This window comes from Indicator indicator, chromosome 7, assembly GCF_027791375.1.
Source record: "Indicator indicator isolate 239-I01 chromosome 7, UM_Iind_1.1, whole genome shotgun sequence".
Lineage (NCBI taxonomy): Eukaryota > Metazoa > Chordata > Aves > Piciformes > Indicatoridae > Indicator > Indicator indicator.
The window spans coordinates 37731876-37747657 of record NC_072016.1 but is presented as its reverse complement, the minus strand read 5'-3'; the positions used below and the strand labels follow the sequence as shown (position 1 = coordinate 37747657).

Sequence of the window (15782 nt, the reverse complement as noted above, 5' to 3'; positions counted from 1 at the left end):
GGGATGCCCCTGCTGGCTGCAGGGGCTGGGCTGGGGGAGCTTTCCACCCAAACCAGTCTGGGGCTCCCTGGCTGACTGCAGTGTGTCTGTTGGCCAACTGCATTCCCAGTTTGGAAGCTTGCAGCAGCTAATGGAGGTTCCAGAGTTTGTTCTGAGGGTGGTGAGGCATGGAGCAGTGCCCTGCTTGGTTGAGAGTTGTTTTTGTTAGATGAGGAAGGATTTGTCTGCAGAAGAAATTGTTCCCTTTTGCCTTGAGGCTGGAAGAGCAGAGGAAGGCTCAGAAGTGCCTCCTTAGCCAGCAGCACGATGCTGTCAAACACAGGGCTGGGAGTTGTTCACCAAGGCTTCACAAACTCTCTGTGTCTGCACAAGAAACCCAAACACCACAAGGCTGCTGGGGTGCACAGCTCTTTTTAGGTCTTGGAGAAGCTTGGATTGTAGGATACCTTAAGTCAGGAGGTTGCAGGTGAAGCCAAGCAATGGCCTGAGTGGCACCAGGCTGCCTGAGGCTTTGTCCATCTTGTCCTAAAATCCTCCTCCAAAGATCTGCTGGAGCCAGGGCAGAGGAGGGCAAGGAAGCTGGGAAGGGCCTGCAGAGGAAATGTGATGAGGAGAGACTGAAGGAGCTGGGGAGGGTTAGTGTGGAGAAGAGGAGGCTGAGGGCAGAGCTCCTGCTCCCTGCAGCTCCCTGAGAGGAGGTTGTGCAGAGGTTGCTGCTGGTCTCTTCTCCCAGGGACTGCCCAAGAGGGAATGGCCTCAGGCTGCAGCAGGGCAGGCTCAGACTGGACATTAGGCAAAGGGTTTTGCCAGCAGGAGTGGTCAGAGATTGGCACAGGCTGCCCAGGGGAGGTGGTGGAGTGCCCAAGGCTGGAGGTGTTTGAAGGTGGTTTGGATGTGGTGCTTGGGGCCATGGTTTAGGGGTGAGCCTTGCAGAGTAGGGCTCTGGGTTGGCCTTGGTGATCCTGAGGGGCTTTCCACCCTGAAGGTCTCTGTGGTTCTGTCGTCAGGTGCCCATGCCATAGTCCTCCATGTTACTTGCTACCACTGGCCATCAATCAGGTAGAGAGCAGCTTGAGTGCTGGGTTCAGTTTTGGAGCCCTCTCACTGCCAGAAGGACACTGAGGGGCTGGAGCAGGTGCAGAGAAGGGCAAGAGAGCTGGGGAAGGGTCTGGAGAAGAGGGCTGGGGAGGGAGGAGCAGCTGAGGGAGCTGGGGGGGGGTTGGGGTGGAGAAGAGGAGGCTGAGGGAGACCTCATTGCTCTCTACAGCTCCTGAAAGGAGGCTGCAGCCAGCTGGGGGTTGGGCTCTGCTCCCTGGTCTCAGGTGAGAGAAGGAGAGGAAATGTCCTGAAATAGTGCCAGGGGAGGGTTAGGTTGGAGCTGAGGAAGAATTTCTTCCTGGTAAGGGTTGTCAAGGCCTGGCCCAGGATGCCCAGGTGGTGGAGCCCCCATCCTTGGATGTGCTCCAAGCCCACATAGAGGTGGTGCTGAGTGCCATGGTTTAGTGGTGGGCTTGTTGGTGCTGGGTTAATGGTTGGGCTGGATGGCCTTGAGGGTCTCTTCCAAGCACCCTGATGCCATGGCTCCATGAGAGATGCTGAGACCATTTATCAGAGTTTCCAAAGCCAGCTGGAGCCTGCTCACACTTCCCACCCTAACTGGAGGTTGCCTGAGGGCTGCTGTGGCCCAGTTCCTGCAGATCCTGGTTGCAGCCTGAAGAAGGCAGCTGTGTGGTGATGCTCAAGTGTGGATTGATCTGCAGGGATCCCTCAGCACCCTGCTGTGCACCCCCTCCCCCAGGGTGAGCTAGCTCATGGTGGCTTCTCACTCCACATGGGCTTCTTCTTAGGCAGGGTAATGAATCCCTGATGGGTTGAGGTTATTTCTGAGCTCCAGTCTGGATCCTGCAGAGCTCCCATCCAGCAGAGTCCTGCACACAATACCCTCCAGCAGGAGGGATGCACTGCTGGTGGGTCCTGCTCACAGGAGCCTGTCAGCACCAAGAGAGGGACAGTTTGAACTTGTGGCATTGCAGTCACAACTCACACAGCCACAGAATGCCAGGGCTTGGGAGGGACCTCCAAAGATCATTCATCCAACCCCAGCCCCCTGCCAGAGCAAGGTCACCCAGGGCAGAGCACACAGGAACACATCCAGGTGGACCTTGAAAGTCTCCAGAGAAGGAAACTCCACAATCTCTCTGGGCAGCCTGCTCCAGGCCTCCAGCACCCTCACACCAGAGAAGTTTCTCCTCCTGTGACTGAGTTATGTGCACTGCCCCTTGTCCTGTCCCTGCTCTAACTGAGAAGAGCCTGGCCCCATCCTGCTGGCAGCCTTGTTTGCTGCTTCACCCCACAGGCTACACTGCCAGGAGGTGGTGTGCAGGATGGGCTGAGCTTTGGGACAGCTGTCAATGCTTCTTGAGCTCTGTTCCCCCAACCAGCTCCATCTGGCATTGCCTGGGTTATTTTCCCTCTGTCCTGCCATGCTTTTATGCCTCCCCTTGGTTCACAAAGCTCTGCTGGCTACACCTTGTGCTCTTCATGCTGTGCTTCACTTGCCTGCCTTCTCCTCTAGGTTTTAATTCCTACCTTTAAAGCTCAGGGGAATTTTCATGATCGTTTTTTGTTTGTTTGTTTCAGATGCTCTCAATCCTCTGAGCTGCTCTCTGCCCCCAGGCTGCTGTTACAGCTTTGGGCTATCAGCTCCTTTACGTCCAGTCTCTCTTTTTCCCAAAAGGGTCTGCAGGCAGGCTGGAAGCTCAGCTGCAGCTCTGCTCTTGTCTCCACTAATCCTTTCTCTGGAGTAACTCCTGCTTGAGAGCCAAGCAGTGCTACTGCTGCTCACTGCCTGGGGCTGCTGACAGTGCACAGCTTGACCTGTGGCTTCCAGGCCATTCCTTCAAGGAGATGTTGACAAAGAGTCACCCATGGAGTTGGTGAAGAGGCTCCTCAAAAGTCCCCCCTGTTGCTAGCAGCTGCCACCCAACCCGCAAGCTGTGGCTTGGTAGATACTTAGTAGGTCCTGGATGTCTCTTGTGGCTGCTGAGGGTAGGTTTAGGTTAGAGAGAAGGAAGGAATCTTTCAGACTGACAGTGGTGAAGCACTGGCCCAGGCTGCCCAGAGAGGTGGGAGCTGCCCCAAGGCTGGCACCAGGGCAGGTCAGGTTGGTTGGGGCTGTGAGAAACCTGCTCTGGGTGGGGATGTCCCTGCTGGGACTGCAGGACTGCTAAAGGTCCCTTCCAACCTAAAAGTGTTCTAGGATCTCAGCATGAGTTTCTAGGGTCCAGGGTCCAGTGCTGGGCTCCCCAGCTCAAGAAGGACAAAGATCTGCTGGAGAGAGTCCAGCACAGGGCAGTGAGCTGCTGAGGGCACTGAACAGCTCTCAGCTGAGGAGAGGCTGAGCCCTGGGGCTGGGGAGCCTGCAGAGGAGGAGGCTGAGGGGAGATCTGCTCAGTGCCTACAAATATCTGAGGGGTGGCTGGCAGGAGGCTGGGGCCAGGCTCTGCTCAGTGGTGCCCAGGGACAGGACAGGAGGTGCTGGGCAGAAACTGGAAGATAGGAAGCTCCATCTGAACATGAGGAGGAACTTCTTGACTTTGAGGGTGGCAGAGCCCTGGGGCAGGCTGCCCAGAGAGGTTGTGGAGTCTCCTTCTCTGGAGACTTTCAAGCCACACCTGGATGTGTTCCTGTGTGCCCTGCCCTGGGTGCCCCTGCTCTGGCAGGGGGTTGGAATGGATGGTCTCCAGAGGTCCCTTCCAACCCCTCTGAGATGCTGTGATTCTGCTGGTGCTGGAGGTGCTGGTGCCCATCCCATCTGCTTAACAGACTCTGGCACTGGAGATGCCTCCAGACAAGGTTTGGACCCCAGTGAGTCCCCAGAGCAGCTGGCACTGTGCAATCTGGAGGGAGACTCTCCCTGTGGGTCACCAAGTGTGGGCTGTCCCTCCACCAGGGTTTTGTAGGAGATGAAGTAACTTCATTCAGCTGCAGAAAGGTTTGCTGAGGCATAAGGAGGGACCTGGGGTGGTCTCACAGCAGCCTTAAGAGCCATGACCCTTCCTGTCCTGCTTCATTTACCTGCCTCTTGTCAGGCTTTTAGCTAACAAGCAACAACCTCCCTCCAGGCCTTTGTGTGGGAGTGATAGAAGTGAGACTCCAGGGTGCCAAGCTTCACTTCCAGGTCACTGCCACTTGCAGACTTTCAAAGGTTGAGCTCCAAGCTGCTGGTTTGGGCTTGTGAGTGGTGGAAGAACATGACTGGAAATATCAAATGGATTTCCACCTCTCAGATGGGAGGAGAAAAGGAGAGCTGGGATTTGCCCTTTTAGAATCATAAAGACCTTCTCAACAATTTCTTCCTCCTCTCCACTCTCACTCTCCCCTCTCCCAGCTCAAAGCCATTGTCCCTCAGGCTGGCACTCCCAGCCCTTGTCCAAAGTCCCTCCCCAGCTCTCCTGGAACCCCTTCAGGTCCTGCAAGGCTGCTCTGAGGTCTCCCTGGAGCCTTCTCTTCTCCAGCCTCAACAGCCCCAACTCTCCCAGCCTGTCCCCACAGGGGAGGTTCTGCAGCCTCTGCTCATCCTTGGTAGCCTCCTCTGGCCCCTCTCCAGCAGCTCCAGGTCCTTCTTGTGCTGGGGGCCCCAGAACTGGAGGCAGTGCTGCAGGTGGGGTCTGAGCAGAGCAGAGCAGAGGGCAGAATCCCCTCCCTGTGCTGCTGCTCTCCCTGCTCTGGATGCAGCTCAGCACTCAGCTGGCTCTGGGCTGCCAGGGACCACTGCTGGAGTTTGCTGTGAGCAATTCCATGTCACAGAATCATGCAAGGCAGGGGTTGGAATGGAGCTCTGGAGATCATTGAGTCCATCCCCACAGCTTCTTCCAAAAGCCTTAATGGAACACAGAAGATGGATTTATTCTTCCTGTTGTTATCATTCAGCCCCTTGACAGGTGATGTTCTGCAGCCAGCACTGGTTGGACACAGAGTGCCTTTGGCACCAGCCCATGGATAATCATGGGGCAGAAGATCATCAGCCTGTGTGGTGCCACAAAGAGAAGTGTTAACAGATCTCCATCAGCCTGGCACTGATGTCAACCAGCCACTTAGCAATTAAGCTTTTAATTGCCCTGCAATTGATTTTGCAAGTGCAATGCAATTAGCATGCAGAGTGTAATCTGCAAATGAGTGGCTCTGGCCACGAGTCCCACAGCAGGGGGAATGTGTGGTGGGGAGCAGGGCAACAAGGAATACTATTGCCCTTTGGAATTGCTAGGAGAATCCCAAAGCCCTCGAGCATTCCCCTGAAGTCTTGCAGTGCAGCTCTGGTTTCCAGACTGCCTTCAGCTGAACCCAGTGTGTAAAACTGCAACTGGCTGTTCCAGGGCTTTCACAGCATGAGTCCCAGAGGGCAGGGTTGGAAGGGACCTCCGGAGACCATCCAGTCCAAACCCCCTGCTCCAGCAGGGCACCCACAGCACAATGCCCAACAGCACAATGCCCAGGGGGGGTTGGAAGCTCTTCACACCAGGAGACTCCACAACCTCTCTGGGCAGCCTGCTCCAGCCCTCCAGCACCCTCACAACAAACAACTTTCTGCTCCTGCTCAGCTCCAACCTCCTGCCTTCCACTTTCTGCCCCTTGCCCCTTGACCTGGCCCTGGGCACCACTCAGCAGAGCCTGGCCCCAGCCTCTTGCCCCCTCCCCACAGCTCCTTTAGCTCTTGCTGAGCATTGCTCAGCTGCCCTCTGGGGCTGCTCTTCTGCAGGCTCTCAGCCCCAGGGCTCTCAGCCTTTGCTCCTCACACAGCTGCTCCAGGCCCCTCAGCAGCTTTGCAGCCTGCCCTGCACTCTCTCCAGCAGTTCTCTGTCCCTATTTAACTGAGGAGCCTAGAACTGGACCCAGGACTCCAGATGTAGCCTGACCAGGGCAGAGCTGAGTGGTAGGAGAACCTTCCCTGACTCTCTGGTCACACTCTCCTTACTGTACCCCAGGAGACCATTGCCCTGCTTGTCCAGGAGGGCACCTTGCTGCCTCATGGTGATGAGGTGCAAGGTGATGCCATTGCCTTGAGGCTCACACACTTCATTTCTTCAAAGCTCTGCTTGACTGGCAGCAGCCTGGACTTGTAGCTGTCTGAGAGGAGCATCATGGTTGCTGGAAAGCTTCTGGTGACCATTGAGAGGAGCTGTGTCTCTTGGAGGTGGAGCACAAGCAAATCATTCTTCATGAGGACCTCAGGAGGCAGCAGGAATGGGTGAATTCAGTAGCACCCACCACAAATAATTCTCTATTTCCTCAGCTGATGTATAAGTTGCTAAGGAAAGCTGTGAGCTCTGGTTTGTCATCATCCAGGGGGATTGCTGAGATAGAATAAGTGCTGATAAAAAAGGAAGGTTTCTGCTCTTTGAATCCAAGAATTGAGGTAAAAAATACATATTCAGCTTAAAATATCTTCTGCTGAGAGTGGGATGTGATTGAAATAGCAGAGCTTGGAGAAAGGAACCAAAGAGCCTCCCATAAAGCAGAGACTTCAGAGTGTCTGCCCAAAGGCTCTGGAATTGTGCATGGCTGAGCTGGTTCCTGGCAGCTCCTGCTGCTGGGAGCAGGCTGGTGGCTTCTGGAGGTGTTGTTCCTTTCTCTGTCTTCATGCTGGTCAGATCCTGGTGGGCACTGTGAGGGTGGAGCCCTTGCTGTGGAGAGCTGCTCCACAGAGCTTGCCTGGCTCATGGTGTGGATCAGGAGCTGACATGAGCCCTGGCCAAGGCCCAGGGAGCTCCTTGAAGCACCAGGAATGAATTGACTCAGAGGGCAGCTCGTAGCAGGGCAGCTTTTGTCCAGGGAGGAATGGAGAAGAACAGGGACTTGGCAGGAGCCTGCCAAAGCAGCCTGGAGGAGAGAAGACTCCAGGGAGACCTCAGAGCAGCCTGCCAGGACCTGAAGGGGCTCCAGGAGAGCTGCAGAGGGACTATTCCCAAAGGCCTGCAGGGACAGGACCAGGGACAATGGCTTCAAAGTAGAGCAGAGCAGATGGAGATTGGATGTGAGGAACAAGTTCTGCAGCAGGAGGCTGCTGGAACACTGCAAGAGGTTGCCCAGGGAGGTGGTTGAGGCTCCATGGCTGGAGATCTTCAAGGGGAGGCTGGAGAGGGCTGTGGGCAACCTGATCTAGTGGAGGATGTCCCTGCTGAGTGCAGGGGGTTGGGCTGGCTGAGCTTTGGAGGTCCCTTCCAACCCAAGCCATGGTTCTACAGCCATCATCAGGCTTTGCTCTTGGCAAGTCCCCCATGCTAGTGCAGTCACAGGTGGTCCATGTCACCGGATGCTCTGTCTCCTGAAAGGAAGTTGCAGTGAGGTGGGGATTTGTCTCTTCTCCCCAAGGAGAAAGTGACAGGACAAGAGGAAAGGACCTCAGGCTGCATCAGGGGAGGTTTATGTTGGACATGAGGAAGTGTTTCTTCACTGAAAAGGTTGTCAAGCCCTGCCCCAGGCTGCCCAGAGCAGTGGTGGAACCACCATCCCTGGAAGTGTTGGAGAGATGTGGTGTGGAAGAGATCCAGATGTGGTGCTGAGGGCCATGCTTCAGTAATGGGCTTGGCAGTGCTGGACTTCATGATCACAGAATTAACCAGGTTGGAAAAGACCTCTGAGATCATCCAGTCCAACCTATCCCCCAACACCATCTAATCAGCTGAACCATGGCACCAAGTGCCTCATCCAGTCTGGTTTAAACACTTCCAAGGAGGGTGACTTCACCACCTCCCCAGGCAGCACATCCCAAGGGCCAATCTCTCTGTCTGGAAAGAATTTCTTCCTCACATCCAGCCCAACCCTCCCCTGGTGCAGCTTGAGACTGTGTCCTCTCCTTCTGGTCTTGAAGGGCTTTTCCAGTTGTAGTGATTCCATGCTTGTAAGTGAAAACCACCTGGCATTGTCTTCAGCCACTCTGGAAGGGCTGGCAGAAAAGGGCAGGGCTGGATTGGAGCTGAAGCTGCCACAGCTGAGCTGAGCTGTGAAGGAGAGATCAAAGCTGCAGTCAATAGCACTGAGTGCTGCAGCAGGGACAGCCTCTTCCCCCTGCTTGCTTCTTGCCTCCTGTGCATTATTCAGTGCTTGCTTGATGGAGCTGTCAGAGGCACTTGGCCATCTTTTCTCCCCTCATTGATCACTGCTGGATTGCTTTTCTTCTGCTTCCCTGAGCTGCTGGAGAGACCAAACAAAGCTTCTTCCTTCCTTCCAGGCAAAGTGCCCCACCTGGGCTGGCACCCTGCGGGGGAAAACCCATCCTGCTTCCACCCATCCAGGACCTTTGCTGCCCATGGGGCTCATGCTCTGCAGAGCTCCTTCTGAGGTGTTTCAGGTTGCTCAGTTACACAGCAGGACAATGAGAGACTTTCCTGCTATGAGAGGTTGGAATTAAGCAGCACATTTATGACTTCCTCCAGTTCTGGAGCCCCCAGGCACTAATAGGACCTGGAGCTGCTGGAGAGGCTCCAGTGGAGGCCACCAAGATGATCAGAGGATGGAGAACCTCCCCTGTGGGGACAGGCTGGGAGAGTTGGGGCTGTTCAGCCTGGAGAAGAGAAGGCTCCAGGGAGACCTCAGAGCAGCCTTGCAGCACCTGAAGGGCTCCAGGAGAGCTGGGGAGGGACTTTGGAGAAGGGCTGGGAGTGCCAGGCTGAGGGACAATGGCTTTGAGCTGGGAGAGGGGAGAGTGAGAGTGGAGAGGAGGAAGAAATTGTTGAGAGTGAGGGTGGGGAGAGACTGGCACAGGTTGCCCAGGGAGGCTGTGGCTGCCTCCTCCCTGGAGGTGCTGAAGTCCAGGCTGGATGAGGCCTCGAGCAAGCTGGGCTGGTGGGAGGTGTCCCTGCCCATGGCAGGGGCTTGGAGCTGGATGAGCTTTGAGGTCCCTTCCAACCCTTTCTGTGACTGTGGCTATGACAACACTCATTTCTAGACTGTAGAAGCATTCAACCTGTCCCTCTCCTCTTGCTGCCATGGCCAAGATTTAATACCTTCACCTTTCCATTCCAGCCCTCCCAGGCTCTGTCCTCTCCTGTCTCTCTTAATTGTTCTGAGCACAATGGCTCTGTTTGCTGCTGCAGCAGCTGGGGCTGTGTAGTGAAGGCTTTTCAGGACTGTTTTGTGGCTTGGTAGATGAACACAACTGCCTGAGGAGGACTGGGGACCAAGCCTGCCTCTGGCACTAGAAGCATCACAAAGCCTTGGGAAAGGGGAGGAGTGAGGGAGGTGGATTCAGAGCCATGAGACACTATCAGACTTGTAGCTGTGTGTGGTGGGTAAAGGCAAAGGTTCCTCAAGGGGGTTCTTGTCTCCTGACCACCTCTTGAACTGATCAGTTTATTCCTAAAGATCTCTGGGAGACTCTGTTAGGGCTGCAAAGCTGCTGAGGGGCCTGGAGCAGCTGTGTGAGGAGCAAAGGCTGAGAGCCCTGGGGCTGAGAGCCTGCAGAAGAGCAGCCCCAGAGGGCAGCTGAGCAATGCTCAGCAAGAGCTAAAGGAGCTGTGGGGAGGGGGCAAGAGGCTGGGGCCAGGCTCTGCTGAGTGGTGCCCAGGGCCAGGCCAAGGGGCAAGGGGCAGAAAGTGGAAGGCAGGAGGTTGGAGCTGAGCTGGAGGAGAAAGTTGTTTGTTGTGAGGGTGCTGGAGGGCTGGAGCAGGCTGCCCAGAGAGGTTGTGGAGTCTCCTGGTGTGGAGAGCTTCCAACCCCCCCTGGGCATTGTGCTGCTGGGCATTGTGCTGTGGGTGCCCTGCTGGAGCAGGGGCTTGGGCTGGGTGATGCCCAAGGGTCCCTCCCAACCACACCATGCTTGGACTCTGGGATTTTGTGTTCATCCCCATTTGCTCCCCAGGATTTGAGAGGAAGATGAAATTCCCACCAGGAGTGACAGTGCTGGAAACTTCCATGCTGGGGTTGGGAAGAGCTCCAGATATGGCCTGACTAGGGCAGAGTAGAGGGGCAGGGGAACCTCCCCTGGGCTGCTGGCCACACACTTCTTCCTGCAGGCAGTGATGGAGTATTGACTCGTGCTGGTGCCTGGCCAGGAGTTACATCAAGTTTTAATAGAGTGGGAAATGCTTCTCCTCCACCAGCATCACTCAGCTGGAAGAAACAGAGCTCAGCTTCTTCAGCTGTTTTTTTTAAGTCCTTGTCAGGAAATAAATGGTCTGTGGGAATAATTGCAGCTTCCCTGGGAAGATGGATGAGCAGCCTGGATTGCTTGGGGAAGCAGCAGATGACATCTTGAGCAGGGGGACAGGTCCCAGCAGGCTTTTGAATCATGTGGGCTTAGTACTGCTCAGCTTTTCCCTGGAAGCAGGCAGCACTCCAGCAGCTAAAGGAGAGACAAACTCAGTGTGCTCCTTCTCAAGGAGGGGGGGTGAAGAGATGGCCCCAGGCCAAGTTGGCATCAAACAGCAAAGCAAGGCTGAACTCCAGGATCTGCAATAGGCTGCCCTGGGAGGCTGTGGCTGCCTCCTCCCTGGAAGTGTTGAAGTCCAGGCTGGATGAGGCCTTGAGCAAGCTGGGCTGGGGGGAGGTGTCCCTGCCCATGGCAGGGGGTTGGCTGTGAAGGAGCTTTAAGTCCCTTCCAACCTGGGCATTCTGTGGTTCTATGTTGCAGGAGGCTCTGAAGCCAGTGAGGCACCAGAAAGGGATGTGGCTCATTCTTGGGATAAATGCTTTTGTGTTTCCTGTTGGATGGATACTTAATCAGAAGGGAGACCTTCTGGTGGCCTTGCAGTGCTCCAAGGGCCCAGCAGAAAGCTGGGGACAGACTTCTGAGCAGGACCTCTTGTGCCAGGCCAAGGGGGGATGGTTTGAACTGCAAGAGGGAGCTGGAGAGTGGAGAGAAGGAGAAATGTTTGAAGCTGAGGGTGGGGAGAGCCTGGCCCAGGCTGCCCAGAGAGGTGGGAGCTGCCCCATGGCTGGCAGCAGTGCAGGTCAGGGTGTTTGGGGCTGTGAGCAACCTGCTCTGGCTGGGGATGTCCCTGCTGGCTGCAGGGGGCTGGGATGGGGGAGCTTGGGTCCCTTCCAACCCAAATTACTCTGTGATTCTATGATTCAGGTGAATCAAACATTTATAAAACATAAGTTGACTTCTTTTGAGAACATCTCCTCTGGGGATGCTCTTCTGCAGGCTCTCAGCCCCAGGGCTCTCAGCCTTTGCTCCTCCCAGAGCTGCTCCAGGCCCCTCAGCAGCTTTGCAGCCTGCCCTGCACTCTCTCCAGCACTTCCCTGTCTCTGGAACTGGGGAGCCTAGGACTGGACACAGCCCTCCAGATGTGGTCTGACTAGGGCAGAGAAGAGAGGAGGAGAACCTCCCCTGACCTGCTACCCACACTCTTGCTGCCCCCCAGCACTCCATTGGCTTCCTGGCCACCAGGGCACCTTGCTGGCTCATGGGGAACTTGTTTTCCCCCGGCACTCCCAGGTCCTTCTCCATGGAGCTGCTTCCCAGCAGGTCCCCCCTCCCCTGTGCTGCTGCAGGAGGTCCTTCATCAGTCTGATACCTGTCCTAGAAGTGCAGCTGGTGTAGGGTGAGTTGGGCTCCTAGAGTCTGTCCTTCTGTCTTGTCACCTGTGGACCTGCTGAGAAGCAGTTGGGGGTGGGGGCTGATGCAGCAGGACCCCTAACAATGTGCTTCTCAGTTTAGGGTGAGAAGAAGCTTTTTACTGACTGATAACACTTGGCAGTGCTATGGCAGCCTCAGTGCTGCTCTAAGCTCCCAGAGCTGCCTGGGGAGGAGGTTGAGCCCCATCCCTGGAGAAATTCCAGATCAGACTGGATGTGGCCCTGGGCAGGTGTCACTGCTGGCTGCAGGAGAGTTGGAGAAGACCACCTTTGAGGGTCCCTTCCAACTCAGTGCAATCTGTGGATCTGTGAATCATCCAGCTCCAGCCCCCTGCCATGGGCAGGGACACCTCCCAGGTTGCTCTTGTTCATAGAATCACAAAGTGGTTTGGGTGGAAGGGATCTTAAAGGCCATCAACTCCCCCCAGCCCAGCTTGCTCGAGGCCTCATCCAGCCTGGCCTTCAACACCTCCAGGGAGGAGGCAGCCACAGCCTCCCTGGGCAACCTTGCAATGCCTCACTCTCCAGAATGTCTTCCTCCTCTCCAGCCTATTGAGTGCACCTGGGCAGTTCAGTGTGGGAAAAGGTGGTTTCCTTTTGTCCAACAGTCTGTGTCCCTTTTGCTCACAGATGGGAAGGTTGAAGTGACCAAAGAAGGAGTGAAGCTGTGCACCATGGGGCCTGGCAAGGTCTTTGGGGAGTTGGCCATCCTCTACAACTGCACCCGGACGGCCACCGTCAAAAGTAAGCTGAGCTCTGCGCCTCGCTGGGGACTGCCTGGGGGCTGGCAGGGGGGGAGCAAGGCTCTGCCATCGCTGTTGTGGGCTTGTAACCTCTCTTAGGTGCCCCTCTTCCGTGATGGATTCATCTCATTAGCATTGTAGGATTGAACCCAGCCGCTGGGAGTGGGAAGCAAACCCCCAAGAGGTGATCCAGCAGCCTCTTGTTTGCTTCGGCTTCCTCCCACAGGGAACCACCTAGCCTGAAGCAGCACAGGTGATGCTGCCTTGTGCAGAGGAACCTCCAGCTCCTTATGGCTCCTCCTGAACTTCATCTCACCCTTGGACACATCTGACCTTTGGAAGTCTTCAGGTGGAGCTCAGTAAATTAAAGCAGCTGCATTTTGGTTTTTTTTTTTTTTTTCAGGGCAAATCAATTTTTTTCTCCCCTTAAACTGACTAAATCAGGAGAAAAATACAAACAACCCTGGTTGCACTGATCCCCTGCTCTAAGTCTCCAGTGCTTCCTCTTTCATCTGGTTTCTTTTATGAATGCTCTGGGCAATAAAAAACAAGAAAAAGGGGAAGAAAAAGGAATAAATCCCATTGCTGTGTGCAACAGGAAAATGGTTTCATTTAAAAGCAGATACATCATGGAGATTTGGCTTACAGGGGCTTGGGGATAAGTGTTTCTGGTGGGATCACAGGTGGGAGCTTTATAGGGGCTGAGAAATTATTCTGTGGCTGAAGGATGCTCTGGGGGAGAAGTTAGAAAGGAAGAGAAGGGGTGGAATAACCCAGCCAAAGAAATGATTCCAAAACAATGAGGCCTGAGAGTACCTGCTCAGAGGAAAGCCTGGCAGAAATACCTCAGTTTTGCTTCTTGAAGAGAGAACAGCTGGGCAGAGGTGACAGAGGTAAGCAGAGGTCTGTGATGAACATGCTGTCCCCCACCACCCTGAACAGCTTGCACAAACTCTGCCTGCTCCCTGCAGGGCAGTCCTTGGCCACCCTGCAGGCAGCTGATCAGTGGCACACTTTGTCCTTCAGAGTGAGCCCAGTGATGGCAAGATGCTTTGGAGTCCTCCCAAGTGATGTGGCAAATCACACAAGTCATGTCCAGCTCCTCAGGGACAGCCCCAGGGACCTCCAGACTACTCCAGGCAGTGCACTGGGCTCTTGGAGATGCTTCACCTCCTTCCTCCTTGGTCACCAGGGAGGCAGAGCAGCATGGGTGTGATGGGACATGGGGCTTGAGCCAAGGGGATTGAGCTGTTCCTCTATGAGATGCTTCACCTGCTTCCTCCTTGGCAACCAGGGAGCCAAGAAGAGCATGGGTGTGAGTGGGACATGGGGCTTGATCCAAGGGGATTGAGCTGTTCCTCTATGAGATGCTTCACCTCATGGGTGGGAGTGGGCAGTGGGACTTGACCCAGCCTCTGTTCCATGTGCTTTCTTGCCCCATGGGTGCATTATGCATTATCCATTTCCCATTACCCATGCAGAGCCTGGTGTCCTGTCCACGTAATGGTCTGGGGGCTTGGGGGTGGATTCAGATGAGCTCCAGCATTGTGTGATAAATGCAGATATGGAAAGCTGGGAAGAGCAGGGAGAGAGGAGAGAAGGTCAAATCCCAGCCAATGAACCCAGCTGATGTTTCTGGTTGAGTTCTCCTTGGAAATGCAAAGCTAAAAGCCTGATCCTCTAGGACCATGAGCACTGCACTGAGTGGTCATGGAGGTGCTGGGCTGACAAAAAAGCCTTAGGGGTGTTGGGTGCTGAGCAGCTGCCCAGGAGCCAGCAGTGCCCTCCTGCAGCCCAGCAGGCAGCTGTGTGCTGGCTGCAGCCAGAGCAGTGTGGGCAGCAGGGCAGCAGAGGGGATTCTGCCCCTTGGCTCTGCTGGGCTCAGACCTCACCTCCAATCCTGCCTCCAGCTCTGGTGTCCCCAGCAGGAGAAGGGCACAGAGCTGTGGAGAGAGTCCAGAGGAGGCCACAAAGATGATCCAAGGGCTGGAGCAGCTCTGCTGTGAGGCCAGGCTGAGGGAGCTGGGGGTGTGCAGCCTGCAGAGGAGAAGGCTCCAGGGGGACCTCAGAGATGCCTGCCAGCACCTGAAGGGATCCTGCAGGAAGGCTGCAGAGAGACTTTTGCTGAGGGTGTCTGGAGACAGGCCAAGGGGGAATGGTTGGAAGCTGAGGCAGAGCAGGGTTAGATAGGAGCTGAAGAAGAAGTTCTTCAATAGGGGGGTGGTGATACTCTGGCACAAGCTGCCCAGGGAGGCTGTGGCTGCCTCCTGCCTGGAGGTGTTCCAGGCCAGGCTGGATGAGGTCTTGAGCAGCCTGAGCTGGTGGGAGGTGTCCCTGCCCGTGGCAGGGCCTGGAGTAGATGATCTCTGAGGTCCCTTCCAAGCTGAGCCATTCTGTGATTTTATGATAATTCTATGGCCTTGGAGGTCTTTTCCACCTGTAGTGGTTCCATGAGCCCATGATACAGTCCTCCATGGTCACTCTATTCCTGTGGCCATGTTCAACCTCTTTGTCACTGCAGATCACACAGGCAGCAACTCTTGCTACCAGTTTTGCTTTGACTGTCTCTTCAGCTCCCAAGTCTCTTCTCCCCAGCAAACCTCCATGGGGCTGGAAAGGTTCCAGAGAAAGAGACTCCACAACCTCTCTGGGCAGCCTGCTCCAGGGCTCTGGCACCCTCCCACTCAAGAAGTTCCTCCTCCTGGTGAGCTGCAACCTCCTGGGCTGCAGTTTCCATCCCTTGCCCCTTGGCCTATGCCAGGGCACAAGTGAGCAGAGGCTGTCCCTGTGCCTTCCTTCCTGCCCCCCAGCCCTCAGCTCTTGACAGACATTCATAGAATCATAGAATCACAGAATCATACAGTCACAGAATCAGTCAGGGTTGGAAGGGACCACAAGGCTCAGCCAGTCCCAACCCCCCTGCCATGGGCAGGGACACCTCACACTGGATCAGGCTGGCCAGAGCCTCATCCAGCCTGGCCTTAAACACCTCCAGGGATGGAGCCTCAACCACCTCCCTGGACAACCCATTCCAGGCTCTCACCACTCTCATGGGGAAGAATTTCTTCCTCACATCCAGTCTGAATCTCCTCACTTGCAGCTTTGTTCCATTCCCCCCAGTCCTGTCACTCCCTGATAGTCTAAAAACTCCCTCCCCAGCTTTCTTGGAGCCCCCTTCAGATCCTGGAAGGCCACAAGAAGGTCTCATGGGAGCCTTCTCTTCTCCAGACTGAACAGCCCCAACTCTTTCAGTCTGTCCTCATAGCAGAGCAGCTCCAGCCCTCTGCTCATCCTCCTGGCCCTTCTCTGGACACCTTCCAGCATGTCCATATCCCTCTTGGAACAGAGGCTCCAGAACTGGATGCAGTACTCCAGGTGGGCTCTCAGCAAAGTGGAGCAGAGGGGGAGAATCCCCTCCCTGGCCCTGCTGGCCACACTTCTCCTGCTGCAGCCCAGGCT

At 55.5% G+C, this 15782-nt stretch overlaps 1 protein-coding gene across 1 annotated transcript in view; it reads left to right on the top strand.

Moving 5' to 3' along the window:
• Positions 1–15782, top strand: part of LOC128968323 (cGMP-dependent protein kinase 1-like) — a 155625-nt gene that overhangs the window by 25085 nt on the left and 114758 nt on the right. Inside the window, exon 2 of the mRNA XM_054382735.1 lies at positions 12211–12324. Within this exon, the coding sequence (XP_054238710.1) occupies positions 12211–12324 (114 nt within the window). The remainder of the gene's footprint in view (positions 1–12210; positions 12325–15782) is intronic.